This window comes from Acinonyx jubatus, chromosome B4 (genome assembly GCF_027475565.1).
Source record: "Acinonyx jubatus isolate Ajub_Pintada_27869175 chromosome B4, VMU_Ajub_asm_v1.0, whole genome shotgun sequence".
Taxonomy (NCBI): domain Eukaryota; kingdom Metazoa; phylum Chordata; class Mammalia; order Carnivora; family Felidae; genus Acinonyx; species Acinonyx jubatus.
The window spans coordinates 36,525,710-36,547,401 of record NC_069387.1 but is presented as its reverse complement, the minus strand read 5'-3'; the positions used below and the strand labels follow the sequence as shown (position 1 = coordinate 36,547,401).

Sequence of the window (21,692 nt, the reverse complement as noted above, 5' to 3'; positions counted from 1 at the left end):
TTTAATGCAGTAGGAGCTCATTTCCTCTCCCTCTGCCCTATTGACCTTAGCCAAGGTTGTAACTCTCTCCTGACCCCTGACCCCCATCCCCTGCCGCAGCCTCCACTTCATGCCCACCACATGAAGAAGTGTGAGGACCAGCAGAAGGGAAGAAGCTTACCTCTTTTATTCCCCCAAATCTTACATACCTATGAGGTCTTCAAGTTATGTTGACCTTGCTTCTCTTTTCTTTCCCTTCCATAGGATACGGCAGCTGGAGAGAACTGGCCAAGGCTCTGGCCAACAGGAACATTCCAGCTGTGGATCCAAATCTCCAGTTTTATCATCCCCAGAGGCTGGGCTTCAAGGTATGTGGTGGGGCAGCCCATTTTCCCCGCTAGTACATTAACATGAGTTCTCAGCTGTCCCTGCCCTTATAGCCTTAAGGGAAACCTCCACTTTTTGGTGATAAGAGGCCAAGGAGAGGAGTTCCTGGAATTGTAGTCTCACATCACAGGATCGTGTTAGCTGGGTGGGTAGAGATGTCCATCCTACCCTCCTCAGAGCCTTCCTCTCCCGGCTCAAGATACCCAGAATTGAACCGCTCCAGGCATGTGGCCTTTGTCTCCAATAGTGGCAGAGGGCTTAAGGCAGAACCAGCATGTCCTGCCACTCACTGGCATGAGGACTAGGCTGGGGCCTTAGTGACCTCCCAGACACTCACTGCTAAGAGTCAGAGATGGTGAGGTAGACATATACAGCTGCAAATGTCCAGGGGACAGATGTGTAATGGAGTATTTTTTCTATAGTGTTTCTCAGGGCAGTAATCCTTAGGGAGGCAGGAGTAGCTCTGGGTGGAATTAGGGAAACTGGGGTCTAATTCAGTCTGGAATTCTAAGGTTAGACCTCTGAGCCTAGAAAAGACATGGATCTCCAAGGCTGGACCAGTACCAGACTGAAACCGTGCACCTGCACAGTGGGTAGGGAAGGGCTGGGTTACCCCCAACAGACTTCTACTTGTTAGGACAAATGAGTGACAGACCTGGGCAGAGTCCTGGGGGTGTGGAGAGGAAGACAGAAGTAAGTTCCTGCCCTCAAGAGACTGATCTAGTTAGAAATTTTTTATTCCATATGGGAAGACAGAACATTCAAGAAAATAAAAGAACCTTAGGAGACCAAAGAAGTCTATTTCTGAGAGATATAGTGTGAATAATAAATGGGAGTGTCCCTTATGTTGATAAGCTTCCTAGGAACAGAGACTGTGTCTCCTGGCCCTCTGTTTCCCCCTACGCACTTTCAAGGGGCCCCAAATCCCGTTCTTGCCCTACTATTCCCACCAAATTCATTCTTCACTCTTCTGCCAGGACCAAGACTCTGAGCGAGGTGGGAGCGCTAACAGCAGCTACCTGAAGTGGAATAAGCCCGTCCCCTGGCTCTCAGAGGTAAGGGACTCTTTACTGTTCCTGCTCTTGGAGATGGTCAAAAAGTAGTTTTCAATAGGTAATTCCAGCAGAGACCATAGAAAATTTTCTTCTAGTGCTTATTATGAACAATTTTCCTCTAATTTGGACAAAAAAGGGGGAAGAAGCTCCAGTCTCTTTAGTGTTCTTCCTTTAGAGAAGAACATTTGCTTTGAGCCTACTACGTGCTGGTTTTTGCATATCATCGCACATCAGCTTTATAACCCTGTAAGTAGTATCACTATCCTCACTTTACAGGTGAGAAAAACAAGCCTCAGGAAAGCTACATGGCTTTCACACCCACATCAGTCTTAAAGATAGGCTCTCAAACTGTCTTTCTTAGACTAGTAAGTCCTATTAGATATTCCAGGAAGGAGGGAGTCCATTGTTATAAATAAGGCTCAAAAACTATATGCTACATCCACTTCTTGGAAATCACATTAGCACATGAAAGGTTCTGAGAAGTTCCCAGTGATCTGTTTAACTTGGTTTAGCTCTGCAGGTACCAAACTTATTTGTCTCCTGACTTGTTTTTTCCCATGAAGCATGTCTTAATATTCTATGAAACTAGTGTTCTAAGGATCATACTCTAGAAAACTCTGCTTCAGAAAACTTTTTTTTTTATTGAGAGAGAGAGAGAGAAAGCACGAGAGGGAGAGGGGCAGAGAGAGAATCTTAAGGAGGTAGGATTCAATCTCAACACTGAGATCATGAGCTGAGCTGAATCCAAGAGTTGGACGCTTAACCAACGGAGGCACCCAGGTGCCCCTAGAAAACTTCTAGCAAGCAGTTAAATGTGTAAATGAATTGTCAGGATAACTTACACTTATATAGGATCTGACAGGGTTGGTTTTTTTTTTTTTGTAAATAAACTGAGGCTTAGTGAAGTTAATTAACATGCTCAAGACTACCTTAAGAAAATGCTTATGCCAAGACTCCATGGTAACATGGTGCTTTGGGGCTTCGTATTTTGCAACTTGCCCATAACCCAGTACCTTTTAGTCCTGAGACCCACGGACATGGGTTACTTTTCTTAGCTGGGTGGTATTGGCCAGCCCATTGTCTTTATCCATACCTATCACAGATTGATCTCTTCAGTCTGGGTGATTTTATTTACAATCCACCTATTTGCTGTGGGGCAGGAGTGAAGGAGGCAGTATCATGCTAAATGTGATGTTAGGTTTTCCATGCCGTGAAATCACCTCTGTTTAAAGCCCTGAGAGAGGATGGATTACAAAACTGGCACACCTATACTGGGTGACGTCATCAGGTGATTATGCCCTGCCCCACTTGGAGATAGTACTTTGAAAAGAGAGGCCCTTAAAGAGCATTGATCCAATGATCCAGCCTTCAATCCTTTGAGGACAGTTAGGATCATTTTTCTTAATGAACCAATTATTTTTTTTTAATTTTCTAAAAGTGTTTATTTATTTTTTGAGAGAGAGAGAAAGAGAGAGCACGAGTGGGAGAGGAGCAGAGAGAGAAGACACAGAAACTGAAGCAGACTCCAGGCTCTGAGCTGTCAGCACAGAGCCTGACACGGGGCTCAAACTCATGAACCATGAGACCGTGACCTGAGCCAAAGTTGGACACTTAACTGACTGAGCCACCCAGGCACCCCAATGAACCAATTATTTTGAAAGATTATGACTATATAACATTCTGCATTTTGTTTTACATGTTTGTTTGTTTGTTTGTTTGTTTATTTGAGAGAGACAGAGCAGGCAAGTGGGGGGAGGGGCAGAGAGAGAGAACCCCAAGCAGGCTCCATGCTGTCAGTGCAGAGCATGACTCGGGTTTGATCCCACAAACCATGAGACCATGACGTGAGCCAAAATCAAGAGTCAGAGGCTTAACCAACGGAGCCACCCAAGCACCCCAACATAGATTCTGCATATTTTTTAATTTTCTTTTTTTTTTAAGCTTTTTTTTTTTTTTTTTTGAGAGCGACAAAAAAGCAGGGAGAGGTAGAGAGAGAGGTAGAGAGAACCCCAAGCAGGCTTCTTGCTGCCAACACAGCTCAACACAGGCTTGAACCCATGAAGCCATGAGATCATGATCTGCACTGAAACCAAGAGTTGGACACTTAACCAAGTGAGCCATCCAGGTGCCCCACATTCTGCATTTATGAATTATTAATGTCCCCAGTTTTTTTGGCCAATCAAGGATGGAGATATACATATATATGTGTGTATATATATATATATATATATATATATATATATATGTGAAATTAAAACAGTGAACAAATAGTAAATAGTGATTAAAATAGGATTAACTTTTTATTTAATTTTTAAAATTTATTTATTCTTATTTTATTTTATTTTATTTTTTTTAAATTTTTTTTTCAATGGTTTTTATTTATTTTTGGGACAGAGAGAGACAAAGCATGAACATGAACGGGGGAGGGGCAGAGAGAGAGGGAGACACAGAATCGGAAACAGGCTCCAGGCTCGGAGCCATCAGCCCAGAGCCTGACGCGGGGCTCGAACTCACGGACCACGAGATCGTGACCTGGCTGAAGTCGGACGCTCAACCGACTGTGCCACCCAGGCGCCCCTATTCTTATTTTATTTTTTCAACGTTTATTTTTATTTTTGGGACAGAGAGAGACAGTGAATCTCAAGCAGGCTCCACACTCAGTGCAGAGCCTGATGTGGGGCTTGATCCCATGACCCTGGGACCATGACCTGAGCCAAAATCAAAAGCTAGACGCCCAACTGACTAAGCCACCCAGGTGCCCCTAGGATTAACTTTTTAAAGAAACAGTGGATCTTTTACTAAGTGTATGGCCTTTTGGTGGTAAATGCCAGAGGTCCATGGACTTTTTTTTTTTTTTTTAATATTAAAAGTAGCTTTACCAAAACAAAAAATTACCTTGCAAAATCCTCATTACAGTTTTCATGAATTTTCAGGGAATCACTGATCCAATCATCTTATTTTACCAACGAGGAAAACAAGGCCTTTGTTAAAAGGTTAAACAACTAGGACGCCTGGGTAGCTCAGTTAGTTAAGCATCCAACTCTTGATTTGCACTTAGGCCATGATCTTACGGTTCATGGGTTCGAGCCCCACTTTGGGCTCTGTGCTGGCAGTGTGGAGCCTGCTGGGGATTCTCTCTCTCCCTCTCTCTCTGCCCCTCCCCCGCTCACACTCACATGTGTGCTTGTGTGTTCTCTCTCTCTGTCAAAATAAATAAACTTTAAAAAGAATCCTCAAAAAAAAAAAAAAGGGTTAAGTAACTGGGGCACCTGGGTAAATCAGTTGGTTAAGCCATCCAACTCTTGATTTCTGCTCAGGGCATGATCTCACAGTTGTGGGATCGAGCCCCACATCAGGTTCCATGCTGAGCTTGGAGCATGCTTAATATTCCCTCTCACTCTCCCTCTGCCCCTACCCCCAGCTCACACTTGCTCTTGCTTTCTCTCAAAAAAAGAAAAGGTTCAACAACTAACATCTGCAGTTAGTCACACAGCTGCACGGTGGTTCCAGCTCTTTTCCAGTTCACCACAGGGACTTCTTTGTTACCATCTCCTTTCCTGTCACCTGCCTTTTGACATACGGTTTCAGCAGGAAATGCTCAGGTTAATGATAATATATGTCATAGCTGTCATGAGCTGTCAGGTTGTACTATTATCCGCCTTTTGCAAGTAATGACTCAGAGAGGGGTTAACTCACTCACTTACTCAACGTGGCATCGCTAGGACACAGCCCTGCTCGGAAGGTGAGCAAGGACAGAGTGTAACAAGGCTGACGGTGGTCTCTTTGTCTCCCCACCCCAGTCTTTAGCCAGCAGCACAGGGTCTCTGAGGCCAGAAGTCACTTTTGAAAGCAAAGCAGCCTTAGACATTCTATTTGGTGTGTGTCAGAGAGAACGTCAGAGTGGCCGGTGTGGGGCTGGGCTTCACGGGGTAACTGCCCTCAAAAACTTATTCATGTCAACCTGAATCCTAAGACTAGTTAACAAACCCCGCTAATGAACAAACCTCAATGCCAATTTATTCATTTACATCAGTAGATAGTTCCATTGATCAAAACACTGTCTGATACTTAAGATGCTCCATCTGGTAAACCAAAATAGTTACAAGAAAGAAATTTGGTGAATACAAAATAAGATCAAAGGAAGTCAGTGTTTTTCCTGGGGTCATGCCATGCTGGCTTTGGTGAGGTGGTGTCTCTTGAGGAGAGGGCAGAGACCCAGAATCCTCTTCTCAGGCTTACTTTTTTTGTTTTTGTAAGTTTTATTGACATACAAATTAAATACCATGTAATTCACCCATTTGAAGTGTGTAATTCAATAGATTTTAGTATATTCATAGAGCGCATCACTATGCATCGTCCATCACTATCAATTTAGAGCATTTTCATTACCACAGAAAGAAACTCCATACCCATTAACCATCACCCCTCACCACCCTCACCCCATCCAGAACTAGGTGAACAAGAATTTACTTTCTGTCTCTCTCTACGTTTGCCTGTTCTGGACATTTCATATACATGGAATCATGTGATGTGACCATTTATGTCTGGCTTCTTTTACTTGGCGTGACATTTTCAAGCTCATCTGTGCTGTAGCATGTATCAGTACTTCATTTCTTTTTATTGCTGAATATTATTGCATTGTGTCTGTATCACATTTTATTTCTCCATTTCGAGTGTACATCCATGATCAGCTCCTGCCTCGCCTGGCGGTAGAGGTGACCACTCCTGCCTTCGTGCCATGTGCCTCTGACACCTCTGTAATAGCCCCTGACACAGGTGACACCATTTGTTAACACATCTCTCTCCTTGGAGGACCACATCTCTTTTCATCTCTAACTGCTGCAAAGCAGCCATTCACTGCTTACAGAATAAATGAGGGAGCATATGGTTCTGGGCTTAGCTTCTCCAACCAGTTGTTCATTCAAATAGTTAAGATGTTCTGGGAACACTCAGGAGGGAAGCTATTAACTCTGCCTCAAAAAGTCAGAGAAGGATGAGCCAGAGTTTGCCAGGTGGGGGAGATAGGAAAAGGCCTTCCAACCAGGAAATAGTATTTGTAAAGACATGGAGAGGTGAAGGGGCATGGCAGAGACGGGGATTTGGGTGTGGGTGGAAGTAGGTGTGTGACAGGGAGTGGCATGAGGTGAGGCTGGGAAGATAGGTCAGTGGGAAAGATCTCGCATGCCAGGGTGAGGTTCTGTTCTGGAGCCTTTTGGGAACCTTCTGAGGTTTGAAGCACTGGAGTGACATGATCAGATCTGTGCTCTAGAAAGACAGTCATGCAGGCAGTGTGCAGAATCAGAGGGAGAGAAGCTTCCATCCCATTAGGAGGCTCTGCTGCAGGCCTGGCAAGCCCAGTGAGGCCTGGCAGAGGCAGTGTTGTGGGAACAGAAGACAGCAGACGTGTCTGTGGGAGGGCCCAGCAGGCTGGCCTTACCCTCCTGCATCCATACCCCCAGACGCCCTCCCTGCTTCCACAGGGCTAATTGCTGTGTGTTTGGGGGGAGTCAGTTTACCTCGTGTGGCCTCAATATTCTCACCTCTAAAACAAGAAGGTTCCAACAAATATTTTCTTCAACTGCTTGTAACTGGAAGTTCTGAATCCGTCATTAGCTGTGGACACACTGTGGTGATCGAGGGTAACCAGTGTCCTTCCCTGGGCCTAAGCCCCTGCTGGAGAGTGGAGAGAGTGGGCAAAGGGCAGTGCTGATGAGCTGGAGTCCCTCATCCCTGCCAGATACAAAGTCTCCAAAACTCAGAGAGACACAAATCCTGGTGGGGTTGCCAGGCTGGGCCCGGGGAGAAAGATGGTGCCCACTGGTCCCTCAGAGGCCCCCACCTACAGCCTGAGAGTGGGTGAAGCAGGGCTTGAGGGCTGCCTTCATGCCGAGTGAGGGCCTAGACCTCAGGGAGAGGTCCAGTCCTCTTCCTACACCCCCACCTGCCCCACCTTCCATTGCCTGCAGCATCCCAGGCTACTTTGCTGTACTGCAAGCCAAGGCCCTGGGGGAGGGTGGCGGTGGCCAGCCCAAATCCTTCCTTTTCCCCTCCTTCCCTCCTTCCCCTGCCCAATCCTCCTGTGGCCTCTGGCCCCTGGCTGAGCACAACAGATTACTCTGGTGGCATGCCCTCCCTCTGCAGTTTGCTGTGGGTCTGAGCACGCTGCCCTGAAAGTCTCCCGGGGAGGGGCCGAGAGGTCATTGGTAGGAGACAACTGAGTCTTGTAAACTGGACTTAAGGAATTTCCCCAGAAGTAGCACAATGTCCTCATTCTTTCCTTCCAAGAAGCCTTAACCCGCCCCCCACCTACCCAGCCCACATTCTCTCTCCCACCCATCCCAGCCCCCCACTCCTATTCCCCGGAGTGATGGCTGCTTCCCAAGGCCCTGCACTCCTAGCTTTGACCAGGCCAGTGTGCCCAGGGAAGGGCCAGGCTGCTGACCGGACAGGGAGCTCTCTTGGGTCCCTTCTGGGTCTGGCTGTGGAGTAGCGTTTCCTCAGAGCCCGCACCTCAGATCTTTGGCATTGGCATGCAGGAGTTCCCCCCCCCACCATCCCTCCCTCCAGATCGCTTGCCGAAGACCATGTGCCACTTCCTTTTATCTGGCTTCCAGTCTGGGTGTCCCTTCCTCCTCTGTTTTCCTAAGGGCAGCTCAGATTTTGATATCTGATGGGCCACAGTGGGGAGGGAAGGGCAGGGCCTGTTTGTGTAGAGTAATTGAGGCCCCACCTCCCACAACCTGGAGATTAAGTTCTGGGGGAGGGGGAGGAGAAAATTGCTGAGATGAGGTAATCTGAAACTCTTTGTCAGGATAAATTGGGACATGATCCCCATGCTTCCCCTCCCCACTCAAACTCCCAGCCCTTCTTCCACCCACTCAGAGCACTGGCTCTAAGGCCCTCTCTTCTGAAGGGGGCCCTCTGCTGCTGGCCTCCAGGCCCAATCTCTACCCCTCCACCGATGCCACTGCCAAGGAGGAGAGAGCATACATCCTCTGCTCCTACCTTTCCAGGGCTGCCCAGGTCCGGGCACCCGGGTAGTTATGCCAGGAGAGGCTGGGCAGGGCGAGAGGCTTCCAGCTCCTGAGGGAGCAGTTGGAGGCAGAGGCGTCCTGCCGGATGGGGCCCCCAAAGACCTCCTGCAGCGTTTTCCCAGCTGCTTCCCCACAAGGGGAGCCAGAAGCGTGAAGACTACTGGGTAGATAAGGTTTCACCGGCAGACAGCTGTGGAGCTTACTATTAGGCAGAAGGGAAAGGGGAGGGGAGGAGAGCAAGTCTTTAGCTGAAACCCCAGCTTGGCGCCTCCTTCCAGTTCTTTCTGTCATCTATGCCTTTCTGTCATGGCTATTACTCCCCCTTGCCTGGGGAATGCAAACCAGCCCCCTTCCTGCATGGAAAGAGCTGAGACTGTGTGTGTGTGTGTGTGTGGCCACAAGCATGGCCAGAAAAACAGACCCAGGCCTCAGGGCTAGGCAATGGGGATGGAGGTTCGAGAAAGAAGCTGCAGGGTCGAGGATGGGATGGAACTGAAATGGACCGTGACCTTCAGTAGTGAGAGGAAAACAGGCTGGGGCTGTGGTGGCTAGTGCCTCCTCAAACTGCAGAGCCGGACGGGTTTGGGGGTGCTCACACTCACCCACTTGCTTCTCTGCCCCATACAGTTCCAGGGCCGCGCCAACCTGCATGTGTTTGAAGACTGGTGTGGCAGTTCTATTCAGCAGCTCAGGAGGAACCTTCACTTCCCACTGTACCCCCATGTGAGTGTTTGCTGGATGTGCCTCTTTTCCCTCCCTCCACACCCTTCTCCTCTCCCCTCCCTCTGCCCTGCTTCTGTCTCTCATCTCCCCCTACCTTCTGTCTCCATCTTTCCTGGCTTCTTTTCTGGTTCACTTTCTTTCCTTTATATCTTGGGTCCTCTTTTCTCCTGTCCAGTTATTACCCTTGCTCTCATCCCACGGATTCCTTTGATTTCTCTCTGCCCTCTTCTGCATCTTTTCAGCTTTAGGCTCTCGTTATGGCTGTGATGTGGTTTAGCCAGAGCTACCGCATACAGTTGGGCTGGTTGTGCACTGTACAAGGTCACATGCTCAAAGAAGCAAGTAGGAGTGGAAATCTTGCCTATACTCTACTCACCAAGTCACACTCCAGTACCTCCTGTCTCCTTCCCTTCTGGTCTTCCCACCAACCCTGAGTGGCCCGATTTCTTCAGTTTCCTCTTCTCTCATCTAAGTAACAGTCCCCCCCCCCCTTTCTTGGTATAGATTCGCACAACCCTGAGGAAGCTGGCTGTGTCCCCCAAATGGACCAACTATGGCCTTCGCATCTTTGGCTACCTGCACCCCTTCACCGATGGTGAGGCCAGCCCCAAAGTCCCCTCCTCCTGCTCCCTGCCCCAGGTTCTTTATGGTACCCAGAGAACATAAGTCTGTAGCTGAGAAGTAAGTCCACACTAGGCTGCCTGGACCCTGTTAGTCTATCACTGGGGAGAGGGGGGGAATTTAGTCCCCATGAGGTATCATCCAGTTGCCACTTGTCTCCCTAATTTGTAGAGTCTAGAATAGCTTGTCTCTCCCTGTGAGTCTTCTCCATCCTCATGGGGTCTCCTAGGATGAGGAACCCCCACTTCAAGTCCCCTGAAGAGAATGTAATCGCTAAGACATAAAATAGGCTTTCAGGCCTTTATGCCAATGCCCTTCTTGCTCTCATCTGGAACTCTCTCCCCCACTGCCCAGGGAAGATCCAGTTTGCCATTGCTGCAGATGACAACGCAGAGTTCTGGCTCAGCCGTGATGACCAGGTGTCAGGCCTTCAGCTGCTGGCCAGTGTGGGCAAGGTAGGGTCAGCCCAGCCCCAGAGCTCTCCCATTGGGCCCAGGAGCCAGGTCATGGAAGAGACACCTGCCTGCATCAGGAAACCCTCATTACCATTAGTCTTTCTGGTGTGACAGCCAGGGAAGAAGGTGTGGGAAGGAAGCCTCTTCCCTCTCACCACTGCCCCATTTTACAAAGGGATAAACTGAGGTGTAAACTGGAGAGGAGTAAGGAGTTAGTCTGGGGCCACAGAAAGTCCTCAGGAAGATTCATCTCTCGGCAGGGACTAGGCTACCCCCTGCTGGGTTCCAGCATCCTTAGCATGGTGACAAGGAGGCACACCTGGGGCCTGATTGCTCTGGACCCTCTAGGAAGGGTGGAGGTGCTTTTGCCCGTGTCATCTGTCACTTCCCTTACCTCTCCTGTTTTCTCTCCCCTCGCCCCCCTTCTTTCCTCTCCTGTCTACTTTCTCCCCATTCCTTCCTTGTCTCTTCACTCACTGCCTCCCTTTCTTCATATTTTTTGTCTTCTTCCTTCCTTCTCTTTCCACTCTCCCCACACCTCTAGACTGGAAAAGAGTGGACTGCCCCTGGAGAGTTTGGGAAATTTCGGAGTCAAATTTCCAAGCCAGTGAGGTGAGTAGGGAGTCTCATGACGTTCCTGTGAGCAGGAGAAAAAAAACCCAGCCTACCTCAAGCGCTGAGGCCAAATCAGAGTCAAGGAGCCCAGTCACCCCCTCCCACTATCCAGCCTTCCTTATTCCAGAGTTCAGTGTGCCCAGGCACTCCTGCATTCTGATAGATGAAGTCTTTGACTGAGAAGCCGTTTGGTCCATCCTTCCTCATTTTACAGATGGGGAAACTGAAGCTCTGAGAGGGGTGTCACTTAATGAAAGTCACACAGCTATCTAGTGACACTCAGGACTAGAAAACAAAATAGGTCTCTCTTCTCCCAGTCCTTGACCTTCCTTTTTGCTCCATCCCTGGGAATGTCCGCAGCGGTACAGCCTGGACACCAGCTGCTCTGCCTGTGCTGCAGAAAGTTCCTCGTCACAGTGATCCCTTGATAGACTGGAGGGAAACAAGGCCTTTCCCAGCTGTAGTGGCTGGAATTGCTTTAACATGCCGGCAGGGGGACTTAGCCCAACTTCACAGTGCCACCTGGTGGCCTGCCCACACAGGCGAGAACACGAATGGGCTTGACGGTGATAATAGCGAGGCTGATAACAGTAAGACAGTCTAGCTTGCCAAGAGCGCTTGCTATGTGCCAGTCTCTGTGGTGAGCACTTTACATGTAACTGAGTAAAGCAGCTAGCATCATGGACCCCAAAGCAAGGCTGCCTGGGTCCAAATCCCAGCTCCACCACTTACCACCTCAGTGACTTTTGGCAATTACCCAACATTTCTGTGCCTCAGTGTTCTCATCTGTAAACAAGAATTAAGCGAGTTAGTATACATGAAGCACTTAGAACATGTCTAGCACACAGTATCAACTCTATTATTACAGATGGCCAGACCTACGTTTGTTCAACTTTACGATGTTGCAGAAGTGATATGTGTTCAGTGGACACGGTACTACAGATTTTGAATTTGGGTCTTTATTCGGGCTAGTGATACAGGGCACAGCAGTGTCTTGTGATGCTGGGCAGTGGCTGTGAGCCTCAGCTCCCAGTCAGCCATGTGTTCGCAGGGTCAACAACAAATACACGCATAACCTGAACCCTTACAGCCATGCTGTTTTTTACTTCCATTCAGTAACTTACATGGGATATTCAGCACTTCATTATAAATAGGCTTTGTGTCAGATGATCTTGCCCAACTGTAGGCTAATGCAAGTGTTCTGAGTGCGTTCAAGGTGGGCTATATTGTTCGGTAGGTTAGGTGTATTAAATTCATTTTTGACTTCCAATATTTTCAACTTACAATGGGTTTATTAGGATGTAACCCTATCATAAGTTGAGGGAGATGTCTATGTCCTTTGATTCTCATGATTATCCTGTGAAGTATGTACTGTGTTTACCGCCATCTTAAAGAAGAGAAAAGTAAGGTCACACTGTGGGTAAGCAGTAGGGTGGGGACTCCAGGCCAGCATTAAAAGCAAAGCTCCTGGGATTCTGTGAACAAAGAGAAGACAAGGAGAAGATATGGGGGGGGGGGGGGGGCGGGGGCGGGAGCAAGGTGGGAGCTGGTGTTGGTACAGCAGAAGAGTGGGTCAGAGGGGTGACAACACGGCCCGAGAAGATAGCCTTTTGTTTCTCTGCTCTCTCCTGCCAGCCTGGCAGCCTCCCAGAGGTACTACTTCGAGGTGCTGCACAAGCAGAATGACGAGGGCACCGATCATGTGGAAGTTGCGGTGAGGGCTCCGCCGCTCCTGCCCTCCTAGCTCAGCTCTGAGCCACTCCTCGCCCCTTGTCCCTTGAACCCTTTCCGAAATCCAGCTACCTCCAGCCCTCTGCATCTGCCCTCTCTCCTCTTCCAGTGGCGACGGAATGACCCTGGAGCCAAGTTCAGCATTATTGACTCCCCTTCCCTGTCCCTCTTCACAAGTGAGTAGGCTCTGCTCCTCGCCTGGACACAGAGGCGAGCTGGCACCAACACGTGGGGCTCAGTCCACAGGGGGCTTCGGTCAGGGGAGGGGTGCAGACTAAAGCTCAAGATGCTTGGAATGTGGGTGTGAAGGGGGCTCAGAACAAGGAACAGAGCTTAAAGGGACCCTAAGGTCAGAGGTCCTTAACTCTCAGGGGTCAGGGAATCTGAGAACCTGCTGGAAGCTCTCTACGACCTCACCCCAGAAAAATGCCCTTACCCATCCATGCACAATATTTTGTGTATGATTTCAAGGGCATCCAGAGACCATGAGGCTCACTCCAGATGAGAAACCTCTGAGACAGTTTCCTATTTCACAGATGAGGGAACCATGGTTCTTTGCAAAGCCATGACCAGAGCTAAAGAAACTTTCTCACCTGCTTTAAATTCACAGTAAATGAACTCTTCAGTTGTACTGTGAATTGTTCATGATTTCCTCAGCAAGACTCCTATCTGCAGGCCCCACTGAGAAATCACTGGGCCTGGGTGTAGGAAGAGCAGGCAGGGCCAGAACCCTAAGGGGAGAAGGACAAGCCAAGTGCTGGGAGGAGACTGGGAAGGCAGTGGGAAGTGTGTGAGAGAGAAGGAGGGCAGGATGGGGACAGGCCGGGGAGGCCTGGGTTCCCAGACGGTGATGGGCGGGGGAGGGGAGGCAGTATGGAATGGGCAAGGCAGGTGGGAGGAGGTTGCTGGTGAGTAAAGCAGGAGGCCACAAGGTCAAGGTCAAGGCAGAGGGGCAGGTTGTGAGCTGCTGAATTGGTGCAAGAGGAAGAAGGGAGAGCTAGAATCCATAGATGCAATGTGAAATGAGAAGAAAGAGGCCCATACCAAAGTTTAGGGGAGAAACTAGTGAGATGAGCCAGAGGCACCCAGCCTTGGGTACAGAAGGAGAGCTCTACCTGGGGCTGTAGACAAATGAGTCCAGGAGGCAGGGAGCAAGGACAAGCAACCCGTCCCCAGGGCAGTGAGAAAAGGGAAGGAGTAAGCCTGGCCCACTTGGAGATGAGAATACCAGGAGGATGGACCGCCTGGGTGGCTCAGTCGTTTAAGCGTCTGACTCTTGGTTTCGGCTCAGGTCGTGATCTCATGGTTTTGTGAGTTCAAGCCCCTAGTCGGGCTCTGTGCTGACAGCATGGAACCTCCTTGGGATTGTCTCTCTCTCCCTCATTTTCTGCCCCTCCTGTGTGTATTCTCTGTCTGTCTCTTTCTCTCAAAATTAAAACAAAAGAGAGAAAATACCAGGAGATGATGAGCGAGTTGTGCAGAATGCCGGGGGCGGGGGTGGGGGGGCGCCCTGCCCGTGGGGGGCATGGCTGACCTGTCTGCGGCAGGGACGACATAGCCTAAGTTCAAATTCAGCTTTGCCACTTAATCAGTTGTGTGATCTCTGGCAAATGCTTTAGATTCTCTTTCCCAAAGTTCTTTGTCTATAAAATAGGAATAATTAAGAAGTACATAAGTCTTATGGTGCTTATAAAGATTGAATGGTTTGATATTTATAAGATGCTTAGAACAGTGCCTGTTTTGTTATTTAGTAAATGCTATAGATGATTTGTTAAATAAATGAGGCATACTTATAGTGACAAATTTCCAGCAGAAAGCTGTCTTTTTCCCATATACACTGTGGTATGTGCTAGCCATGGGGCTGGTGGGGTGGCTCTAAGGGAGATCAGTAGCTGAACCCACAACTTGTGAGGGAGCAGGGCTAACAAGGGAGAGGGATCGCGCACACCCCATACTATCCCTGGGGGATACAGAAGCCTGCACTCAGCCCCTCAGAGGGGCAGGGGCCTGGCTTTGGTTTGCCCCAGGACTCACAGCTGCTTTCTGTTCTTTTCTCCCTGGGCCCAGACGAGACAGTCCTAAGGATGGATGACGTGGGCCACATCCCTCAGACAGCAGCCAGCCATGTAGGGTCCCCAGACTCTCTTCCTAGAGATGAGCAGCCCCTTGCAGACATGCTGCGACCAGACCCTCGGGACACCCTCTATCGAGGTAAGGCCTCGGCCGCATTCTTGTTATCCAGTCTGGGGACGGTACTCTGCCAGGTTTAGTGGGAGGCAACTTGGGAGACTTGTCACTTCTAGCGCAGTGTCCCAAAAGTCAAAGAGTCATTTTTTCCCCTTATGTAGTGTAAAATATAACATGGGTACAGAGAAGCACAAAAAATATATATGTACAATTTTATAATTATACAAATCATTATAGAACCGACATTGTGTAACCACCTCCCAGGACAGGAAATAGAACCAGAGCCCAGAAATCCCCTGTGCATGCCTCCACAATTCCATACGTCATAGTTTCTTAGGGGATCACAGCTCTTTGAATCCAGTGAGAGAAATCTGTTCCCACTGAGGTGCTGGAGTTGTCAACTCTTGGGAGAATTTACATTTTTAAAGATGACCAAGTCCCATAACAACTGGGAGGAAATTCAGTTATTGGCACTACACTAGGGTGAGACTTTGTGGCCTCTTGGATGTTTCTAAACCTTTAGTGAGGTTAGCCCAGTATAGCAGTCCCAGTACTGTGCTGTACCTTGAACCAGGGACTGTGTCTGAATCCTTGGCCTCCAAGGTGTTCCTTGAATGCACCCACCCCAGAAAGTGGTGCCAGCCTTGGTTTGGCAACCTCAGCTGATGGACGTGGTCTCTGCCCACTGCTGCCACGAGCAAATACAAAAAGGTGTTTTCTCAGAGCAGAGGCCTTCGGCCCTCCTCAGCCGAGTGCCTTCCTGGCTCTAAGCCAGCCCATTCCAGGCTCCCGTCCCCACCCTCACCCCTCTTCCCTTACTGTCCTCAGTGCCTCTGATTCCCAAGGCTCATCTCCGCCATGTCCTGCCTGATTGTCCCTACAAACCCAGCTACCTGGTGGATGGGCTCCCCCTGCAGCGCTACCAGGGACTCCGCTTTGTAAGTCTTGGGGCTGGCCAGTGGGGGCAGGATCCAGAGGGCTTGCTGCCTGTGGCTGAGATGGAGGGGTGCCGGGGCTGACTCTTCCTCCTCCCTATGCCACATAGCAGCAGACGGGATGTCCTCACAGGTCCCTGGGCTGGGAGTGCTTGTGTTCCCGGTTGCCTCTCTCACCCACAGGACCACCCTGTAAGGCTCTGCCTTGGGAAGCCCCCACACCAACTCGGCAACAGTGATGATGACATGAGGTGGGGTGGCCCGATGCCTCCTATATTCTCTGCTCCTTGGGCCATACAGTCCTGCCCGGGTCTGACCTACTGGGTTATGAACCAGCAGTAGTTAATAAACTCATAGACAAGGCACTGGGGGAAAGTGAACTGTGGATGGGAGGTTAGCTCTAGAGAGCCTGTAGCCCTAGTAGAAACTGTAGAGGCAGAATGCACACTACTTATCCAGATCTAGAGATGATTAGAAGTCCTCCCCAAGGTCAGAGAATGAGTGGGGTTGAACTGAGATGTTTGTGGGTGACATTGCCTTAAGCTATTTAAGAGGGCTGAAAGCAATGGAATGAATGACAAAAAGGGGATGTTGCAGGTAAAGGTTAGAGGTTGTAGGAGAGGATAAGATGGCAGAAGGAGGAGAGGATGGTCCTGGCTATAGCTGGGGAGAAGGAGCTGAGATAGGAGATGAGGTATGTGTGCACCAGGAAGCTTGAATTGGGGCTTATGCTTGGTCCAGAGAGCCCAGGAGAGGAGGCCTAAAGAGTGGAATGGAATCCCGGTCTGCATAACAAATTCAGAGCTCAGAGCAGCCCGTCTTCCCCTCGCCAGTCCCTAGGAGCCCTAGGTGGTCCTGGCCAGGGGCAGGCTTAACCCTGGTTAGCTGATTTCTTACCAGGATCCTGGGCTCTTATTCCTGCTGCTTCTTTCTCTGCCTCCAGGTTCATCTGTCCTTCGTTTACCCCAATGACTACACCCGCTTGAGCCACATGGAGACCCACAATAAATGCTTCTACCAGGAAAACTCATACTACCAGGACAGGTGAGTGACACTGAATGGAGTAAGGAAATGACCTTATGGATGGGTTCTGCAAAAGCCAGTAGAGCTTCATGGACCAGAGGGGACACAAATGTTCTTCCAGGCCAAGGAGACTTGGCCCTTCCTGGGCGCGCCACACACTCACACACACACACACACTCTCTTGCCCAGCCTCCTTCCTGCACCCTAGTCCCCGGCATGACTCCATATTGCTGTGGGGGCTTCAGGCAGAGCCTCACTCATGAGCCTGCAGGGCACCGGGGGCCAGTCTACCTCTGCCTTCCTCCTACAGGTTCAGCTTTCAGGAGTACATCAAGATGGACCAGCCTGAGAAGCAGAAGCCGGAGCAGCCAGGTACAGAGTGACAGCTGAGGCTTCCAGGTCAGGTCGGGAGGGGTGACCATGGTCTGTTTCTAGGGGAAGTTCAGACCATGCCAGCCCTGCCCCTGAGGAGCTTAAAATCCAAACCACACAGCCCCTCCTCCAACCCAAAGGAGTAGAGAGTGGTACTCCTACCTTCTCCATACCGGTAGAAAATGACACTGTTTTTAACAGCATGCTGCAGTCAGCTGGAGGAGATTTAGAGCCCTGGAGGAGATTCCTTGGACTGCTTGAGGGCATCGCTGTCCCTGGCACCTCACTGGAGAAGTCTGCTATAGAAAAGCACTATCTCTCTGTGGCCCTCCTTCCTGAGGGATTAGGGCACATCCAGGGCCATTTGTTGGGTCCTACAAGTGTCAGGCACCTGCTAGGCACTTTGTGTATTTTATGTCACTCCATCTTCATAACAGCCCTATGGAAGATGGGCTATTATTCCCTTTACACGAAGGAAGAAATGAGTTAGTTGAGGTTAGTAACTCACCCCAGATCACACAATAAATAAGTGAGTGAATAGCAGAGCCCAGATGCCGTCCCCATCTGAAACTCCTTGGTGTGTTATACAGATGATCAATAGCTATCTTGTATATCTCGTTTGGGAAAGGTTAGCAACTCCAATGTGAGGAACGGTTGTTATTAACGACAGGTTTCAAGGAAGGCCTTCTAGAAGAATCCCAATATGGAGAAGCAGTGGAGGAGACCCTTGACTCCAATGACCAGAATGCCAGGATGCCAGAGGGAAAACCAGTGCCCACCTTTACCCCTGGGCAGGATGTCACTGACTACCGCCTCCGAAGCCTGCGGAAACTCCTGGCTCAGCCCTGGGAGGGTCCACTGACACCCTTTTCCAAGAGGAACTCCACAGCTCCCTTCCCTGTGAGGACCAGTGATGTCCCAGTCCAGCCCCCAGAGAAGCAGGGGAGAAGACCCAGCCCTGGGCCCAGCCAAGATCCCCCTCCCTCTGAGAAGTGGCCTCCGGGGCATCTGGCAGGGAACCTGCCTCAAGTCAAGGGGCCCAGGCCCACTGGTGACAGCCCCAGGAAGACGCTAGGGCAATCCCAGTGGCTGAATCAAGTTGAGACATACATTGCAGAGCAGAGAAGGGGGGACAGGATGGAGCTTCCAGCCCCCAGGAGGGATTGGCCCGGGGAGGGAGAGGTGGTGGTAGCTGCAGGCCAGGAAGGACAGGCGGAGGGAGAAGAAGAGGGGGAGGAAGAGGAAGAGGAAGAGGATGTGAGTGAGGTGTTCGAATACATGCCCATGTTTGACCCCGTGGTAAGCTGGGACCAGACCTTCAGTGCTCGGAACCTGGACTTCCAAGCCCTGCGGACTGACTGGATCGATCTGAACTGTAACACATCTGGCAACTTGCTGCTTCCAGAGCAGGAGGCTCTCGAGGTCACACGCGTCTTCCTGAAGAAGCTCAACCAGAGGAGCCGGGGGTAAGGTAAAGGGCTCTTCTGGGACCGGGGCTGGGGCTCGCGCAGCCAGCTGGCCTGGGGGCAGGGACCTGGGGGCTGTAGTATGGTCCCCTGCGGCAGGCTCCGTGGAAGATCAAGCACCTGGGACCCCCCGTCCCTGAGAATGAGGTGTACCCGTCAGGTCTTTGTCCCACCATCAGGCAAAACTGAGGCTAAAAGAGACAAGACCCCAGGTATGGGCTACAAGGGCTAGGGCAGCAAGCATGGCCTTACTTCTTTGTTTGTTCATTCGTTCATTTAACCAATCAGCATTCTTTTAACTGAGATAGAATTCACGTACTATTTAATGTACCGTTTTACAGTGTAGTTTTAGAGTGTACAATTTGGTGGTTTTTAGGTATGTTCATAATGCTATGCAACCATCACCACTATGATTCCTATCATTTTCATCTCTTGTAAAAGACACTCTGTACCTGTTAGCATGACTTCCGTTTCTCCCTCCTCTCAGTCCCTGGCAACCACTACTCGACTCTCTTCTGCTACAGATTTACCTATAATAGTCATTTCATGTAAATGGAACTGTGTAATATGTGGCCTTTTGTTTCTGGTTTCTTGCACTTAGCTTATTCATATTGTAGAATGTATCGAGTACTTCATTCTTTTGTACAGCTGCATAATATTCTGCTGCATGACTATGCCATGGATTGTGTGTCCATTTGTCAGTTGATTGACATTTGGGTTGCTTCCACTGTGGGACTATTATGAATACATTGGTGGGCAAATTTTTGTGTCAGCATGTTTTCAGTTCTCTTGGGGATATACCTAGGAGTAGAACTGCTCTCTTTTACAGTAACTCTGTTTAACATTTTGAGAAACTGCCAATCTCTTTTCCAAATCAGCTGCACCATTTTGCATTCCCATCAGTGGTTTCAATTTCTCTACATCTTTGTCAACGCTTGTTATCTTCCTTTCTTTAAAATAGCCATTGAGGTGGGGGGCGCCTGGGTAGCTCAGTCGGTTGAGTCACCGACTCTTGATCTTGGCTCATGTGTTGGTCTCACGGTTTGTGGGATTGAGCCACGCATTAGGCTTTGCCATTCTCTCTCTCTCTCTCTCTCTCTCTCTCTCTCTCTCTCCTTCTCTCTCTGTCCCTCCCCTGCTTGTGTGCTCTCTCTCTCTCAAAATAAATAAATAGGGGCGACTGTGTGGCTCAGTCGGTTAAGTATCCAACTTTGGCCCAGGTCATAATCTCACAGTTTGTGAGTTTGAACCCCGCCTCAGGCTCTATGCTGACAGCTCAGAGCCTGTAGCCTGATTTGGATTCTGCGTCTCCGTCTCTCTCTGCCCCTCCCCTGCTCACTCTCTGTCTCTCTCACTCTCTTTCAAAACTAAACATTTTAATTAAGAAATTAATTCATTAACAATCCTAAAGTGTGTGAAATGGTATCGCTTTATGGTTTGGATTTGCATTTCCCTAGTGACTAATGATATTGAGCCAACCAATCAACATTTATCTGATAATCCATGTGTCTTATGTACTCTGAGCAGAGTATTTTATTAATGAGGGTCAGTTTCTGAAGGACACACATTCACCTTACATACTTAGGATCTTAGAGGTATAATAGACTTTAGAGATCATCCAAGGTCAATTAGGTACATTTTTAAAGATGGAGGCAGTGAACACTAGAGATTAAGCATCTGGTGTAAGTTTGTTCTTTCTTTCTCTCTGTCCCTCTCTTTCTTTCTTTTCTTATTTCTTAAGTTCTACACCAAGCCTGGGCCTTGAACTCATGACCCTGAGATCAAGTTGCATGCTCTACTGGCACCCCCTGGTATAAGCATCTCAGCCAAAGGCATCGCCAGGACAAAAACCAGGGTCTCCTGACCTCCTTACAGGCTTCTACCACACCATGTTACCCCCACAGTAGGGGAAGGAATTACTCAAGCTGCCCGCCCTTTCTGCCACAGGAAGTACCAGCTGCAGCGAATTGTGAACGTGGAGAAGCGCCAGGACCAGCTACGTGGAGGTCGCTACCTCCTGGAGCTTGAGCTGCTGGAACAAGGCCAGCGCCCAGTGCGGCTCTCCGAGTATGTGTCTACACGAGGCTGGCAGGGCATCGATCCAGCTGGTGGGGAAGAGGTCGAGGCCCGGAACCTGCAGGGCCTGGTTTGGGGCTCACACAACCGCCGGAGACATGTCTTGAATGTCCGGGCCCCAGAGCCCAAGCTGTGTTGGCCCCAGGGCTTCTCCTGGAATCACCGAGCCGTGGTCCACTTCGTTGTGCCTGGTGAGCCTCAAGCTGAGCCCGGCCATTATCAGCAGAGTGGGGATCCTAAAAGTAACCGTGAGCCACCCAGGTCTCTGCTCACTGATTTGATCTCATAAGAACCTGTGGGAGAGGCCACCTTACAGTTGAGGACCCAAGATCACATGACTGAGTGTTGGCGTTGGAAAAGATGCTGACTCTCGGGCCAGTTGCTCTCCTATTATAACAGGTTTCGGGGTTGGGTGCAGTCATGGCCAGATTGTTGTACTGGGGGTGCAACTACTCTGGGGAATAAGACATAGAGGGGGTTACCTGGTTTTTATAGTGGAAAAGGGGAGCACGTAACAGACATGTGCAACTGTGGGCTAGGGTGATAATAGGATGGGCAGATAACAGTGAGACAGCATGATCGGGTGACTAGGAGAGCTGAGGACAAGCCCCGTCCAAGGCTTTCCCATGGGGCCCTGCCTGGAGGCTCTGTAGGCAGCAGGGTATAGAGCCCCCTTTCACCGGTGAGCTCTCCCTCCGCCTTCCGCCTCCCTGCAGCATTGCTGGTGGTTTCCATAGTTGTATTACCCCTAAGCGGAGGTCTGATAGGGTCCTGACTCATGTAGGAGTTGGCAGTGGGGATGCCTTTCTTTGCATTATCACTTCTTTCTCTCTGTTGCCCACCATGGCAGTAAAGAACCAGGCGCGCTGGGTACAGCAATTCATTGGAGACATGGAAAAGCTGTTCCAGGTCACCGGTGACCCACACTTCAATATCATCATCACGGACTATAGCAGTGAGGACATGGACGTCGAGATGGCCCTAAAGAGGTCCAAGCTGCGGAGGTGAGGAGGTTCCCTGGCCAGCACACGGC

General features: G+C 49.7%; 1 protein-coding gene across 2 annotated transcripts in view; it reads left to right on the top strand.

The window, feature by feature from the left end:
• The window catches only part of B4GALNT3 (beta-1,4-N-acetyl-galactosaminyltransferase 3), a 138,500-nt gene that overhangs the window by 73,621 nt on the left and 43,187 nt on the right, over nt 1–21,692 (top strand). For both annotated transcript variants that reach the window (XM_027073995.2, XM_027073996.2), the window contains exons 2-16: nt 244–347; nt 1,344–1,421; nt 9,083–9,178; nt 9,683–9,773; nt 10,154–10,254; nt 10,799–10,866; nt 12,505–12,583; nt 12,710–12,776; nt 14,668–14,811; nt 15,616–15,725; nt 16,666–16,766; nt 17,056–17,117; nt 17,788–18,583; nt 20,531–20,850; nt 21,510–21,663. In XM_027073995.2, the coding sequence (XP_026929796.1) occupies nt 244–347; nt 1,344–1,421; nt 9,083–9,178; nt 9,683–9,773; nt 10,154–10,254; nt 10,799–10,866; nt 12,505–12,583; nt 12,710–12,776; nt 14,668–14,811; nt 15,616–15,725; nt 16,666–16,766; nt 17,056–17,117; nt 17,788–18,583; nt 20,531–20,850; nt 21,510–21,663 (2,371 nt within the window). The remainder of the gene's footprint in view (nt 1–243; nt 348–1,343; nt 1,422–9,082; nt 9,179–9,682; nt 9,774–10,153; nt 10,255–10,798; nt 10,867–12,504; nt 12,584–12,709; nt 12,777–14,667; nt 14,812–15,615; nt 15,726–16,665; nt 16,767–17,055; nt 17,118–17,787; nt 18,584–20,530; nt 20,851–21,509; nt 21,664–21,692) is intronic.